Source organism: Athene cunicularia (assembly GCF_003259725.1).
Source record: "Athene cunicularia isolate RWA chromosome 5 unlocalized genomic scaffold, athCun1 chr5_part2, whole genome shotgun sequence".
Classification (NCBI taxonomy): domain Eukaryota; kingdom Metazoa; phylum Chordata; class Aves; order Strigiformes; family Strigidae; genus Athene; species Athene cunicularia.
This window is the reverse complement of record NW_020799102.1, coordinates 5,296,875-5,311,587: the sequence shown is the minus strand read 5'-3', so window position 1 is coordinate 5,311,587 and position 14,713 is coordinate 5,296,875. Positions and strand designations below refer to the sequence as shown.

The window sequence follows — 14,713 nt, the reverse complement described above, 5'->3', positions numbered from 1 at the left end:
GGACCGGGGCTGGGGTTGGCACTGGTTGGGCGGCTGCTTCTGGGCAGAAGGGGGGAAAAAATGGGGTGAAACTCAAATGCGAGCGGATGAAATGAAGGCAGAACAAAAGTAACTTGTGGTGCACTTGTTGCTTAGGAGAAAGAGGGCGTGATGTAGCCCAGAAAAATCCACTCATGGGTTATTTCATGTTATGGTGGGAATATGCTCAGTACATCACAGATCAGGTAAAATCAGTGCGTATGTGTTACTGATGGTGTGTGGTTTATAAAGTCAGTAAAATTCCTTGTGAGAACAAGAATGTTGACTATAGCATAGTAAAGCTTGACAAAAATGTGTTTTGCCATATGCCTCAGATATCTGGAAGCCGAATAAACCATTCAGCACAGCTTTTGGTTTGGTGTCTGAGAAGTAAATCTAAGGAAGACCTTTGGTGTGGCTGAAAAATTTCCCTGTAATGTAGCACCTGGTCGTGGTCATTCATAAGATCATGTCTTCAGCCTTCCCTACTATAAGAACTGTGTCAAAAGGACAGTGAGAAAGTAAGCAGAGACTTAAAGAGGGAGGAGGATGTAAAAAAGGCTTTTTATCAAGTACAGTTAATGGCAATCTGTATCAAATCTTTAAAAAGACTTTTTCAATTTACAGCTCTAAAATTTAATTTCCTTTAGATGAGTATGTTCGGATAATTTAAAATCTTGGCTATCCATTAATATAAAGCACAAAATAAAATACAAAATATGCACAAAATATCTGTCTCGCAGAGAATATTCTTTGGGGAGGTGGCGAAAGGGAAGCTAATTGCTATGGGCTCCAAAAGGAGTGATCTTTAACCAGAAGGCACAAAGATATCTATCTAAATAAGGGCTTTGGAGTATCCCTGTGCTTGTGTAATTTTAATTAAGGCTTGAGTCAGATTGATGGCAAGTCAGTTAATGATTTGCACAATTAATAACAAGCATCAATGCAATATTAATTCCCCTCTCACCCTCCAGAAAGCTCAAGGAAAAGTGTCAGATTTGATTAGAGCTGAGTTACTGATACAGAATAAAATGAAAGTGAAGGTGCAGCTGTTGGGGGAGAGGAATTGTTTTTGCGTTACCATTTTTCTCTTGTATTGCACCAAAATAGTTGCTGCATTAACATAGACCTGTTTTCAGTCTGTTTTTTAATTGAAAGCAAAAGATTAATGTTGGTTTAGGGTCAAAGATTTAAGTGGTGTGCGTTTGGCTGTGGAGGTATCTGAATTGCTCTTCTGCAACTTTTTCAAATTTTCTAAACTAGAAGTCATTTTTGGAACTTAATGTAAGAACACGCTGTGTTTTGTTGTGTTTTCTTCATTGTTCCCTTAAACATATTACTTTATAAATGTTGTTACCTGATCCTAAACACAATGTTAGTTGAACTAACAAAGTACAAAATAAGACCATTAGTCTTCAATGCATATGGTTTGTCCTCGTCATGCATCTTATTATATTGCATGCAACTACGCCAAATCTCATAAGCTGATCTTGTTTTAAGTCAATGATCCTGAATGTGGAATCAAGCCAACATGCTGCCTATAAGCCATGTACATAAAGCATCCCAACAATTTTTGCCTGCAGAGACCACCATCAAACTCTATTTGTAATGGAGACTTCTTTGCATCCAGCTGCTTCTACAGCAGTATTGCAGGAATAGGATTTGGCTCACATGACTGGCGACCTCTGCACTTGAGGAAACAGCCAATAGCCTATATGGAATTGTGGAGTTATTAGCTGCTTCTTTTCTGTTTGAAGCACCCTTGCTCAGTGCCTGTCCCTGGCTCTTGTGATCCTGGTCTGATGCTTGCTGAAGCGAGCTGCGAGACCTGAAGTGCTGCTCAGCAGAACCTGGATTGGCCCCTGTCATCTACTTGCAGCAGAGAATTTGATGCCTGGGCTCAAGCTGATGGAGTGGCTTTGCTGGATCAGAAACAGTGTTGTCCAGGCTCATCATATAGTGACGACTCATTAGAGGTGGGGAGCCGCTCAGAAATTCAGGTATTTTCACTAGCATCAGTAACCTTGGAGCAAGACCTCTTCCATGGGATACCACCCCGACGCCCTGAAGAGCTCATGTCTAGGAACCTGCTTGAAACCTTTCTTAGAGCAGCATCAAATATCTGCCTTGTTGTAAACCATTCGATTTAAATTAAAACTAATTTCATTATTTTGTTAGGCAGATTACCTTCTTAATGTGGACGCCACATGGGAACATTTTAATAAAAGATAAGTAAAACCTGGGTTTTATTTTTAAATCTATCTATTATAGATAGAAATACTTAGCTGTTCAGCATTAGCCATTTTAAAGAGGTTAGAGTTGGAGAGACTGTAGACGGGAATCAACAGAACTGCTGCATTTTTGTTTTTGCTCTTTCCATCCATGAAAATGTCATCAAATCATCATATTTTTAAAAGCTGTGTCAGATCAAAATATAATTCCAAATAAAATATTGTGCCTTCATTGTTCCTCTCCTCTTTCTCACTGGCTCCTTCACAAACTTAACCTTTTTTGTTTCTTTTTGCAAGATTTGAAGACATATGAGACACAGCCTCTGCTTGTAAACGTTGTATTTTTTCTTTACTTTGCATTTTCCACATTCTTAACAGTTTCAGTATTATCTCTATTTATGGCTTGGCTATAGGTATCTGAGAATACGGTCTGTGATATCGACTGATTTCAACATGGTCAGGAATGTGATCACTAGTAGAGGTACAAACCCACATGTCCTACAGTGTTGAACGTCTGAAAATTTTTAGTGTGTGATCTGTGTGATTATGATAAAGGTTTGGCATGTGAATTAGGGGTCTTGACAGGTGGTTCTGTCTCTATAGTCAACAGATTCCGGTCAGTGTGATATTTTAACTCCCTAGGTTTTGTCTCCTTTCTCTGTAAAAGCAGTGCTTTACAGTTATGTAGCAAGGGAAAGGCAATGATTTACTAAATCCTCATTCATCTTTTTCTACCTTTATCCAGTGGGGTTTGGATTATTCCCTTTACCAATGTTCACCGAATTTGCTAACAAGTACTTTGTTCAACTTTATTATTTCTGTTGACATCTTATAACTCCTCCCCATAAAATACCAATACTAATTATAACCTATAACTTTGAAATGTTTTCTGCATCCTGGAGAATGACTAAAGATGTCTGTAAAATCATTCAACTGAAAAAAGAAATCTCAGTATTTTATCCTCAGCTCTCACAGATTCTATGTGTGCCTAACTTTATGCCTGTTACCGTGTAATAATTTAGTTGTTAGCTTTCCATTTGTGGTGGATCAAAGCACAATATTACACAATCTTACAGAAACGTAAAACTTCACACTTTCTGCACTATTATCCATTCAAAAAACCCTTTTTGTTTGCATTTAGTTAAATAAATCAAATTACATGATGATTGAAGATAATAAAGAGAATGAAGACCATGCATCTGAAAGAGGAAGAACAGCCATCATTTTTTCCTTGAAGAATGAAGTCGGAGGACTTGTAAAAGCATTAAAACTCTTTCAGGTATGTAGTGATCGCATTGCTACAGCAGCTCTGTATTTTTAAATTGTACGGAAAGTTTTGGACACATCAGAATTAATTACATCAATTTATTAAGAATGTGATTCCTAACCTGGCTCCCACTTTGCATCCGAAATTACCCACAAAGGCAAATTTATGCCTCAGAAATTAGATGCCGGTTGGCTAAAAATCTTCACAAAATGTATCATCTGCACTGACTAAAGTTTGAGAGAGTTTTGTCTTTTCCCCCCACGAAAGAGGATATTGTTTTTACTGCATATAAGAGGTGGGTCTGGAGCTCCTGCTGATGGCAGGTAGACTCTTGAGGTGCTGACCCGTGCCGAGTTGAGTCCAGTGCCCTTGTCACCCTGGCTAGCCAGACTGAGGGTGACAGAGGAACTGCCATTGCCCACCTGCATTCCTTCCACTGCAAGGCATATGCGCAGTGCTACTGCCATCCGACCCTGCGTGTCTTAGCCTGGGGTTTTCTCTGTGTTCCTCATATAAGACACATGATTAAATAATTTTTCAAATAAAAGAAAAGTTAAATTTACACCCTGAAAATGACTGCTTTTAAATGCCTTGCTTGCTTGTGAGGTAATTACATGGTGACTTGATTGGCATTTTGCTGAATTTCCCCAGACCCAGTTGCTAATCAGCTTCCTATGGGAGGGATGAAAGAAAAAGGTCTATGAATTTAAACCTCCTGACTGTGCCTTTCTGTGCTTCCTGAATGAAATCGAAAGACACAGGTTCTCTTTCATTTTCTTCTGAATGGGAGGTTTTTTAAAATCAAACTATTTCCCCCCTTCCAATAAGGAAAATTTTGTCAAGAGATCCAGTTAACTAAAATAGCTTCACAAAGGCTGTGAATAATCCATGGCTGTAGACTATTAATTCAAAAAACAAATTTTAGTGTTTAAACTGCTTTTAGGCAGTCTGTTTGAAAACATTACTTCTTATAAAACAGGAGAAGCATGTAAATCTGGTACACATTGAGTCACGGAAGTCCAAGAGACGAAATTCTGAGTTTGAGATCTTTGTGGACTGTGACAGTAACAGGGAACAACTGAATGAGATTTTCCACCTCCTGAAATCTCATGTCAACGTTGTCTCTATGAACCCGACAGAGCATTTCAACGTCCAGGAAGATGGTAAGTACAGAATGCAGTTCTGTTGAAAATGCAGTTTTCAGGGTGTTGGTTTGAAATCTTTTTGTGGTGTCCACAATTGTATTTGTGTAGTGTTTTCAATCAGTAGCTACCATGTTTATGCTTCTGTATTGTGAATTTGGTCAGTATGAGTAGGCTGTGTTGGCTGGTGTCACCTAGGAGGAATACAGGCTGTTTCAGGCGGGTGCAAGTTGTTCATTATCTGTGCTCCCATCCCTTCCCAGTACAGCACAACTTGCATTGATGGGAGTTCCAGCACCCGTGCAGGCCACCGCAGGCCAGCACGTAGGCAAAGTCTGAATGCAGGGCTTGGCTAGTGACTCTACACCATGGTGACAGAGGTATAATACTGACAGATCCCGGTTCAGTTCAGACATTGGTGAGAACGGGAGATGGGTTCTGCTATTTCCTCATGTCACTCGTGATTTAAATTTTTCTTAAGCACTTTTCATCATAACTGGTTACTTGTATTAATGTGGAAGAGGTGCCTTTTAACTTTAGGATGCTTCACATCCTGTTTACCTTTGCTTCTAGTTAAAGAGGTGCCTGAAGTTCAGGGCATCAGGAAGTCTGTCCCATATATTTCTCAGCCACTGTGTTTGGCACAGGCTGGTAGGTAGGGGAAGGTGAGACCTGGTGTTCTTGGATAAATATAGTTTGCTTTAGCCCTAAGTAAAGGGAATTTCAATCTAAACACTCCCTCAAACCTTTTTAAGAAAATTGAAGAGCATCGGGGCAGAGAAGCCATGCCAAGAGCTTTGTTAAAATCTCTCTTAGGCTATAAAAGAAGTAGTCAGTAGGAAAACTGTAATGAAGCATCTCTAAAAGGCTGTAAAGCTGCAGGGCCTCCTTCTCCTTTTCCCTCACAAACTCATCAGCAAAGCTGAATGCTTCTGAGGTACATAACCACAGAACAATGTTTATTTCCCATGGTCAGTGAAGCAGGATGGGAGGACTCAAACCCACTCCCACTCTGCCTGGGGACCGCAGGCAAGTCACTTCTCTACTCTTGCACACTTTGTATCCTAGAAGATTCACAGCAGTTCCAACAAGGAGGCCATGTCTCAGTGGGAGCCTCTAGATGCTCCTTTAACTGTAATGACAGTTAAGGGCCACAGAAACCCCATATTAACTGTTTCCTCCCCTGGATGCTCTGGAGCTGGCTGTGCTCAGAAGGCAGACGGTGGCAGTGACAGAGGAGGAAGTGTGAGCTGTAGGCTGGTGCCAGATAGGCAGTGAACTCCCTTGTCTTATTCATGCCCTTTTAATTTATAGATTTTGCTTGTAACCGCCATAGCCATACTTGAAAGTAGCGTTTCCTCCCTCAGCATGCTCGGCGTTATTAATAACTTTGTGGATTCCATGCGTTCCCTAGACATGGAGAATGTTCCCTGGTTTCCAAAGAAGATCTCAGATTTGGATAAGTGTGCAAACAGAGTGCTGATGTATGGGTCCGATTTGGATGCTGACCATCCAGTAAGTATTTTTTCCTCCCTATACCTTATTCTTAGTGAAAACATGCTTTGTGGAGCTTACTTTTAAAAATTGCAGCGTTTCGTCCTCCCTCTCCTTCCCCTCAACAGTGTCTCTGTGGGTCTGAGCACCTTCTCTTGGGGGTTTCACACTTTTTCCTAGTTCAGGCAAGGCTGTCACTGAATTCAGCTCCTGTGCCTTTCTACAAGACTTACTTGTTGTGCAAGGGCTCCAGGTCTGGGCCCCGAGTGGTCTCATACAAATAATTAAAAAAAAAAGCTATTGTGACTCAGGTTTGGTTCCTTCTCTTTCTTTCTTCCTTACTATAATTGGAGCCAACAAATTGGTACTTGGACAGTGTAAATGGGCAATTTGTTCTGTAATTTAGAATAATCAAGCAAGTAACAAAGTTTGTATAAATACTGATATGACTAAAATGAATCCTTGCATACTGAATACAGAGTTGCATGCATAAACCTACTGACTCTTGCTTTGAATTGGAGTATTGGCTTAGTTCACAGTTATCGAACATTTCAGACTACAGCTGTGAAGTTCGTGCCCTGTCCTCTCATTTACACAGCATACTTTTATATTTCCCAACTGAAGAAATTTCAAGCGCCCTGTTTTAAATTAATTTATTTACTACAGCTTGGAAACACATTTAGCTTTTTCTCCTTCCTCCTGACAGGGTTTCAAAGACAATGTCTATCGCAAGAGGCGAAAGTATTTTGCAGACCTGGCTATGAACTACAAACAGTAAGTTGACTTCTTGCAGAATAAGCCTTCTGGGTGCCTTGAAATAACACCAGAGTGGGCTGGCAGGAGCTCACCTTCTCTGGGCTCTGATCTCATTGAGATATGCTTGGCTCAGGCATCAGAGCTGGAGGGGTAAAAGGAGGGGAGATGTAAGACAAGATTAGAAGATAGATCTAGGCCATCTTACAGCTCTGTGGGCCTCTGATCTGTCTGAGGCCGTGGTTGCTTGGCTGTTATGGTGTCTGCAGCAGTGCTGATCCTCAGATGGGCAGTGATGCCAGCGTGGCCTTCCTGCAGCATGGTGCATTTGGATTCTGCGGTCCCTCCCCACTTCTCTGGAAATAGGTGCCACAAAGGAAGAGGGTGGACAACACGTGTTGCACAGCTGCTTGTGCCAGGACGTGCTGACTTTACTAGGGCAGGTTGGTCTCCTCCACCAAGGAGGGAGAGGGGAGTCACAACCCAGTATATAGCCCATTCACCACTGAGTGTAAGCTATCTGGGAAAGTGTTAATACTTGAATGTTCTTTCCTGGTTCAAACTAGTGAATGTGATGTGTAGATAAGAAGTTTTCTGTGAAAAGAAATTCAAAGAGCTTATGTCTTTAGAGATGCTGATTGGGGGAGGGAGCTCTTAAAGCAGTAAGAGTTTCTTAGCCCAGTGCTGTAAATTCTAAACATGATTTTCATGTTGCTGTTGCCTGCTTGAATTAAGATGTCAGGTTCCTCAATTGGAAATGACCTAGAGATGGTGGGTCTCTAGAGCTCTGTTGCACTGTGTGTTAATGCAACTGGTTACCACAGCACAGAGCTGGTTACTGTTAGTGTGTTGTTAACAGATTCCCTAGGGAAAGCATTTGCCATGCTGGTTACCTGGCTGGCAGTGGAAGCTCAGTGTAACACTCCCATTGCATTTAGTGGGCTTTAGGTCACACCCTTGCTATAATCCACTTTAATCAAGATCCTGAGGGCTAAATAGGAGATATAGACTACAACTAATATGTTCAGACAGATGCCTGTCTCCTATGCATAGAAGTGTGATTTTTACCTAATGTGTATATTTAGCTGCTTCCATGCAATGTGTTGTTAATTTAGGGAATTCTCTTTTTCCAAAACAAATCAAAAAGGTAATGGAGAATAATTGCAGACAGGAAAGTCCAACAGGGAAAAAGGATGTGTTTGCAGCTCCTGAAACTGTAAAGGATATGCAGGTATTTTAAATGTTACTCTCAGCATTAAACACCTAAGCAGCTGCTTACAGAACTGAAGCTTTCAGGCTCCAGTGAGGTCAATGCAAGGATTTAGGCAGAGAACAGAGCAAGCCCTTAGACTAAAAGCTCCCCAGGGCATAGACCAGATCTCACGGTATATTTGACAGTGCCTAATGCACCTGACCAGGTGTCACAGCCGTATAGATGTTGAATAATAATAGTAGGCAAATGAGTCATCCATTATTAGCCATTTAACAAGGCATGTTCTTTCTCCCTCTTCTCCTTGTAGTGGTGACCCGATTCCCAAGATTGAATTCACTGAGGAGGAGATCAAGACTTGGGGAACTGTGTACCGAGAGCTTAACAAGCTTTACCCAACTCATGCCTGCAGAGAGTACCTTAAAAACTTGCCCTTGCTCACCAAATACTGTGGGTACAGGGAAGACAATATCCCCCAGTTGGAAGATGTGTCCCGCTTCCTGAAAGGTAACGAGCTAATTTTCTTATAGAGAAAGCAACTAAGGTCCATTGGAAATCACATCCTTGGTCACTTTTGCTGGTATTCATTCTGGTCCTTTAAGAGCTCTTTTGGCCATCCATGTTTTAATATACTGTTTCTTGAATATATACAAACAGTAATGTTTGAGGGGCCATGCTACCTCTGAAAAGACTGTTAGAGTTGGCTAAAGAAATACCTAGCTGTATTATGTTAGCTCTAGGCATGAAATCATAGGAAATCCACTCACACAGGTAGGGACATTTTTACTAAATGTTGGTCATTCTCAAACTTAGGTCTAATTTTTCTAATCATGCCTGAATTTCCCATGTGCTCTTGAGCCAGGGTAGTGCTGTGGCTTTTGCTCCAGTTGTAACAGGAAAGGTGACAACATTGTGCAGTTCTACACTAAACTAATGTACAATTTCTCTGTTCCTTTTCAGAGCGCACAGGTTTCACCATTCGCCCCGTTGCTGGCTATCTGTCACCCAGAGACTTCTTGGCAGGATTAGCATTCAGAGTATTTCACTGCACTCAGTATGTTAGACACAGCTCGGACCCTCTCTATACACCAGAGCCGTGAGTCATTTAATCTTGGGGTAGAATTTAGGAGAGAGTTTTAAATCTCACTGCCCAGAGTCAAGCTACTTAAAAGCTATTCAAGAACACCAGCAAGAAAACTTATTTTTAAGGTGCTGAAGACTCAGCCTTCAAGCTGAATGTAATGAAGTTTTAGCATGCTCAAGTGCCACCTTCATACAATAAATGCAGGATTTTCAAAAGTAGAGCATGTAGTTGGAGAGCTCTTGCTGAGATCTTTGTGTGCAGAGTTAGTTTAATGTTTGGTTGCCTCATAAATGTGGAGCTCAGACCCTTAATTTTAGGCAGCTTAATTTGAAAATCTGAGTTTATGTACTTAAATAGAAGAGGTATGACCTGCTCAGTTGCTTTCAGCTAAAAATGGTGGACACTTTCCTGTCTTTTGGATATTAAATAATTCAACTCAAGACATTGTTCAGTGGTGCTGCTTGTTCACTCTACCAGAAAAACAGATAATGAGATTTCTTGTTTTGTTTCTTTTCCCAGCGATACCTGCCATGAGCTCCTAGGGCATGTCCCTCTTTTGGCTGAACCCAGTTTTGCTCAGTTCTCCCAGGAAATTGGTCTTGCATCACTTGGCGCATCAGATGAGGCTGTCCAAAAACTGGCAACAGTGAGTGTTTGTATGCTGGTGATCCTGTTGAAAGCTTCGTGCTTTACTAGCCTGATCCCACTCCATGATATAAATTTGGAGCTTTATGTCAACATTAGCCACATCAGCTGCTAGACTTAAGTGTTTCACTGGTCCTTGGCTTTTAGGGCGTATAACAATTTTCCATGCTAGGAAAAAAATACATTTTAAGGTTGATATGATTGGTATTTTTCTTCACTTGGCTGTCAAGTAAGGGTGCAACTTCTAGGGGTAGATCAGTTCTTCCAGATTGAAATTCTACAATCTGTTCTTTACAGGCAAAATCTTCTTACTTCTGGTAGCATGATTCAATGATTTTAAAAGCAATCTATTTCTTTAATGTGTAGAATGAATGTCAGTGATATGGTGTTTTCATTGAATGTGGTGAATGCTAGCATTAGATACTTTTCAGCCAGGAAATTCAAATATTATAAATTAATCTTATTTCCTGGATATCAGTTTCTAGATGATTTGGTAAATATATTTTAAGATGAAAATTAAATTTGGATGAAACAAAATTTATGCCGGTTATGAAATAACTGGTTTGCTGATTTTAAAAAACAATTTTTCCCCCACCTGGTATAGCTAGTGGTAAAATATCTACTGCCTTCAGTGGGAGCAGAACTAAGCCATCTATGAAAATAACGTTCCTTCCCATATACTTGCAGATATCCCAAAATCCAGCAAGCTAAATATCTTTAATTTTACAATCCACTAAGCAAAAGAGAAACAAACTGTAGTGGGCTGATGTTTTGACTGAGTCACAGAGACCTTCTCTATCCAGTGTTTCTTTTAAGCTGAAGCTGTCATGTCATGACAGTATTTCTCAAAACAGATTTACATCTCAGTGTTCCTACTGACATTAACAGCTTCTAGCTTAGCTGGGTGAGCTACAATATCAGTCTTTCTTATGACAAACATGCAATCCTGTGGTTCTTCACCCTTACATTTTGTCTTCCCTCCTCTTTAAATATTGGAGAAGGATAACCAGCTAATGACTGTCTGATATTTGCAACTGTCTGACACTACCTACAAATAGAAATGCCCCCATCTAGTTCCCCACAGCATCTTTACAGAAGGCTGAATTATTTTACTCCCTTCTCTGTTTCAGTGCTACTTCTTCACCGTAGAGTTTGGCTTGTGCAAGCAAGAGGGACAGCTACGAGTTTATGGGGCTGGCTTGCTCTCTTCGATTAGTGAGCTCAAGGTAAGAATATCTACTGCTGATTTACCTCTTCTTTTTGTACCTGATTATTATTGTCACTGTTTTACCCTGTTTTTTATTGAGTATAATTCTAAAAACTTTTTTTTTTTTTAAAAACCCTCCTAGATACCTACTAGACTTTAAGAAAATTCACTGTGGTAGTAACTACTGGACAGTCTGCTTTTGGGTATATGCTGAGCAGCTACCATATATTTTGCAGGAAGCATTAGATGACTGGTATTTCTTAACATTACCTTCCAAGTAACTCTTTTCAGAATAAAGCTTTGCTGGTTTAACCAGATTCTGAAACTATTGCTCTTGTTTACACATGAGGCTCATCTCTGAGGAATCCTTTTTTTGACCCAGATTGGCAGAATACGACTGCTCAGAGTTTTTCCATTTGTTAAGCTTTAACCACCGTTCATTTGCAGAAAAAAATTTCAAGTGGCAATTCACTAAATGTGGTCTCATTTAATCTTTTTTTGTTCACTCTACCTCATGGCACCTTCCTCGTGGATTCTGTGGGTGGTGATGTTCCTGTCACACATGGTAACGCATTATGTTACCAGCACTCGCTCTCTGGCAGTGCCAAAGTCAAGCCTTTTGATCCAAAGGTCACTTGCAAGCAAGAATGCCTCATTACAACTTTCCAGGAGGTTTACTTTGTTTCTGAAAGTTTTGAAGAAGCAAAGGAAAAGATGAGGTACGGATTTTTTTCCTCTGTTTTATAAAAACAGATTTGATTTCACATGTCTCTCAGTAGCAGCACCAAACCCTTTATTCTTATCACGGTTTTACAATTACCTTTCATGGGGTTGGAAAGCTGAGATTAGTATTTTCTCGATCTCCCATGTACTGGGTGGGAAAGATGATGAGCTACTTGAAACTTATAACTATCCTTAAGAAAGTAGTTTAGAAAAATGTTTATTGATAATGACTATGTACAAAGGATGAATTTGCATTTCGTTTATAACTCTCCCCTCCTTTTTTTTTTTTTTTTTTTTTTTTTTTTTTTTTTTTTACTTGAATAGAGAGTTTGCAAAAACCATCAAGCGCCCATTTGGTGTGAAATACAATCCATATACTCAAAGTGTACAGATCCTGAAGGACATGAAGAGCATTGCCAGTGTGGTAAATGAGCTACGCCATGAGCTGGACATTGTCAGTGATGCCCTCAGCAAGATGGGCAAGCAGCTGGAAGTTTAACACCCCTGTCAGCAGTGTGGTGCACTTGGCAACTCACTTTTCCCTACTGATTTCTTTATAGAAATGTAATGTGTTGTATGCAGAACTCTCTCCTTTACAGATGGAAGAGTGAATTGCCCATGAGGATAATAACTTTATCGTGTTTCTTTGTGTAAAATCCCTTACAGAATGTATTCCCCCATCCCCTCAGTTAAAAAAAGCCTGGAGCTGCCATTGAAAATCTAGTGGGGGAGTAGAGAAATTGCTAGACTGGAGCAAAAGTGTGGTCTGTGGATCAGGGCTGGAATCAGATGCTGCAGAAGGTGGTTTATGAGGCAATAATGGAATAATTCACCACAGGGAAATGTCTATTTCTGACTCTAGTAGTCTACGCTACTGATTTTACAGCATTGCAGACTTTATAGCGTAGAAGCTATAGTAATCAGTGCTTCTAAGTCTGTGCTTCTAAGTCTGTGCTACTAAGTTTAAAACTCAAATGATTACAATGCAGGTGTCAGGACACAAATAGCTGGAGGTTCACCATGATAAAATTGAGGAGTCAAATCTGGCTTTCAAAGGGATCATTCTTGACCCCAAAGAATTGCAAATGTGTTTGTCATGTTTCTAGTATAAGGCAGAGATACAGAAATCATAATTCTGTTTATTTTAAAAGATTTGCTATCGGCTCAGAGGCTCAAGCTTTTTGTTGCTGTCCAGGTTACTGCACCTGAAGGAAGACCTTTCCTTACAGAAATACCATTTGCATTTTTCCTGATTTAATTTATTTAACAAAAAATATAGCAAGCCATTGGGTACTGACTTAGCATAAAGCCTAAAACCATTTCCAAATTACAATTTAATATTCCAAATAGTTTCATCAGTTCTAAAAGAACACCGGAGTTTAAAATAACAGCCGGAGTTCATAGTCTAGTCTGCTTTTTGTAAGAGTAAGTATCCTATTAATTGCTTGGTCACTTTATTAAGTTGTACAAACTGCATTTTGTTTCTTCTTTACTAGGCCTGAACACCTTCATTCCCTATCAAGCAAATAAGTGAAAAGCTCAAGTGGTTCACGGGAATTCTATGGCTATGAATGCAACATACTACCTTGTAGCATAAAGTGTAAAAGTGTATTTAATTCTAAAGCTCACTTTACAAGCGGTGGGAAGCAGTGTCCTGCTGAATTGTCTGTACCACATTGTAGCAAACTTCCCAGGTTTCAGGGCTCCACAGTTTCAGCATCCCACGCAGCTGCACAAAGCTGTGTCCACTGTGGTTTCTGCTGACACTGGCGATGAAATGAACGTGTCTACAGGAGATGACACATTTGAATGGAAGGTCTGTGATGTGCAGGGTGTATTTAATACCATCCTAGATACTGATTCTTCACAGGTAGAATTATCAGGAAATTCAGAATTTGCAGCTGTGGAGGGTCACTGAAAAAAATGGACTGAAATCTTAAATACACTGGAGATGCTAGTCCCAGGTTTTGAGAACTTGAAAGGAAATCAGTTTGAGTTTCATATGCTTCCTACTAGGCCACATCTGCTCCATAAGCAATCGTTGGCCCAATCTTTCCAAGTATATTTACTGTTTAAATCTAGTCTAGATCTTTTTTGCTGTGACTATTAACCCACTATAACTTTTTTTTTTTTAAAGGACTTCTAAGACATAGAAATACGGTCTACAATATTTATGGCTTACATTATGCTTTAAAATATATTTTAGGAGCTTTGTCTTTCTAAAGAAGAAACCTTATTAGTGAGTAGTAAGGGAGGTTCTACTTTGTCTGCTTCTGTGTTAACAGTTAATATTCAGATGCATTTTAAAATACGTTGGGATTATTATGTTGTTGGAACATACATAGATCTGCGTTACTTCCAATCTTTGTCTGAACTACGTATACATTTGAAGTAGGAATCCTTATACTTGGTAAATTAGCACCTATTTTGAATACATTGGAAAACCAGCAATTGTGTCTTTATTTGCACTTGTGTAGCAAAAAATTAAGTAAGCTGCTGAAAGTAATACAGAGAAGATGCATTTCCAACGCGTATGTTTGGCTTCGTGCACCCAAACCTTCTGGCTATGTAGAACAGTAATAATTTAAATATTTTAAACTATTGTGGAAGCTCTGAATGCCAGTGAAATAAACGACTCGGTAATTATTAAAAGCAAATTCCCGCTTTACTTCCGCACCGTAGCCATAAAGAGAAATCGCTGCCGTCCGACCAGGGGTTCACCTGGTCTGTAGGGGGGCTCAGGCAGGCCGCAAGTGACCTAGTTCCGTGCGGACTGCGGGTGTTGAGTCAAGGGGTCACTTGGTTCCCCCGCACTTTTCCAAGGCTTTCTCTTGTGTGTCTGGGGGGGCTGAGCGCGGAGGACGGGACCCGGCGGGAGCTCCCCCGCCACCCGCGGGCGCTGGGTGCTGGCAGCGGCGGCCGGAGCCGCCGGAGCGCTC

The 14,713-nt window shown here is 40.4% G+C and overlaps 1 protein-coding gene across 1 annotated transcript; it reads left to right on the top strand.

Annotated features, from left to right (window-relative positions):
- The first annotated feature begins 200 nt into the window (after positions 1 to 200).
- On the top strand, positions 201 to 14,420 carry TPH1 (tryptophan hydroxylase 1). The gene is made up of 11 exons (XM_026850456.1): positions 201 to 224; positions 3,391 to 3,528; positions 4,496 to 4,679; positions 6,073 to 6,173; positions 6,859 to 6,926; positions 8,426 to 8,622; positions 9,076 to 9,211; positions 9,719 to 9,845; positions 10,975 to 11,070; positions 11,637 to 11,770; positions 12,099 to 14,420. The coding sequence occupies exons 2-11, from the start codon at positions 3,409 to 3,411 to the stop codon at positions 12,271 to 12,273; spliced, it is 1,338 nt and encodes a 445-aa protein (XP_026706257.1). The 5' UTR covers positions 201 to 224; positions 3,391 to 3,408; the 3' UTR covers positions 12,274 to 14,420.
- Positions 14,421 to 14,713: the final 293 nt, after the last annotated feature.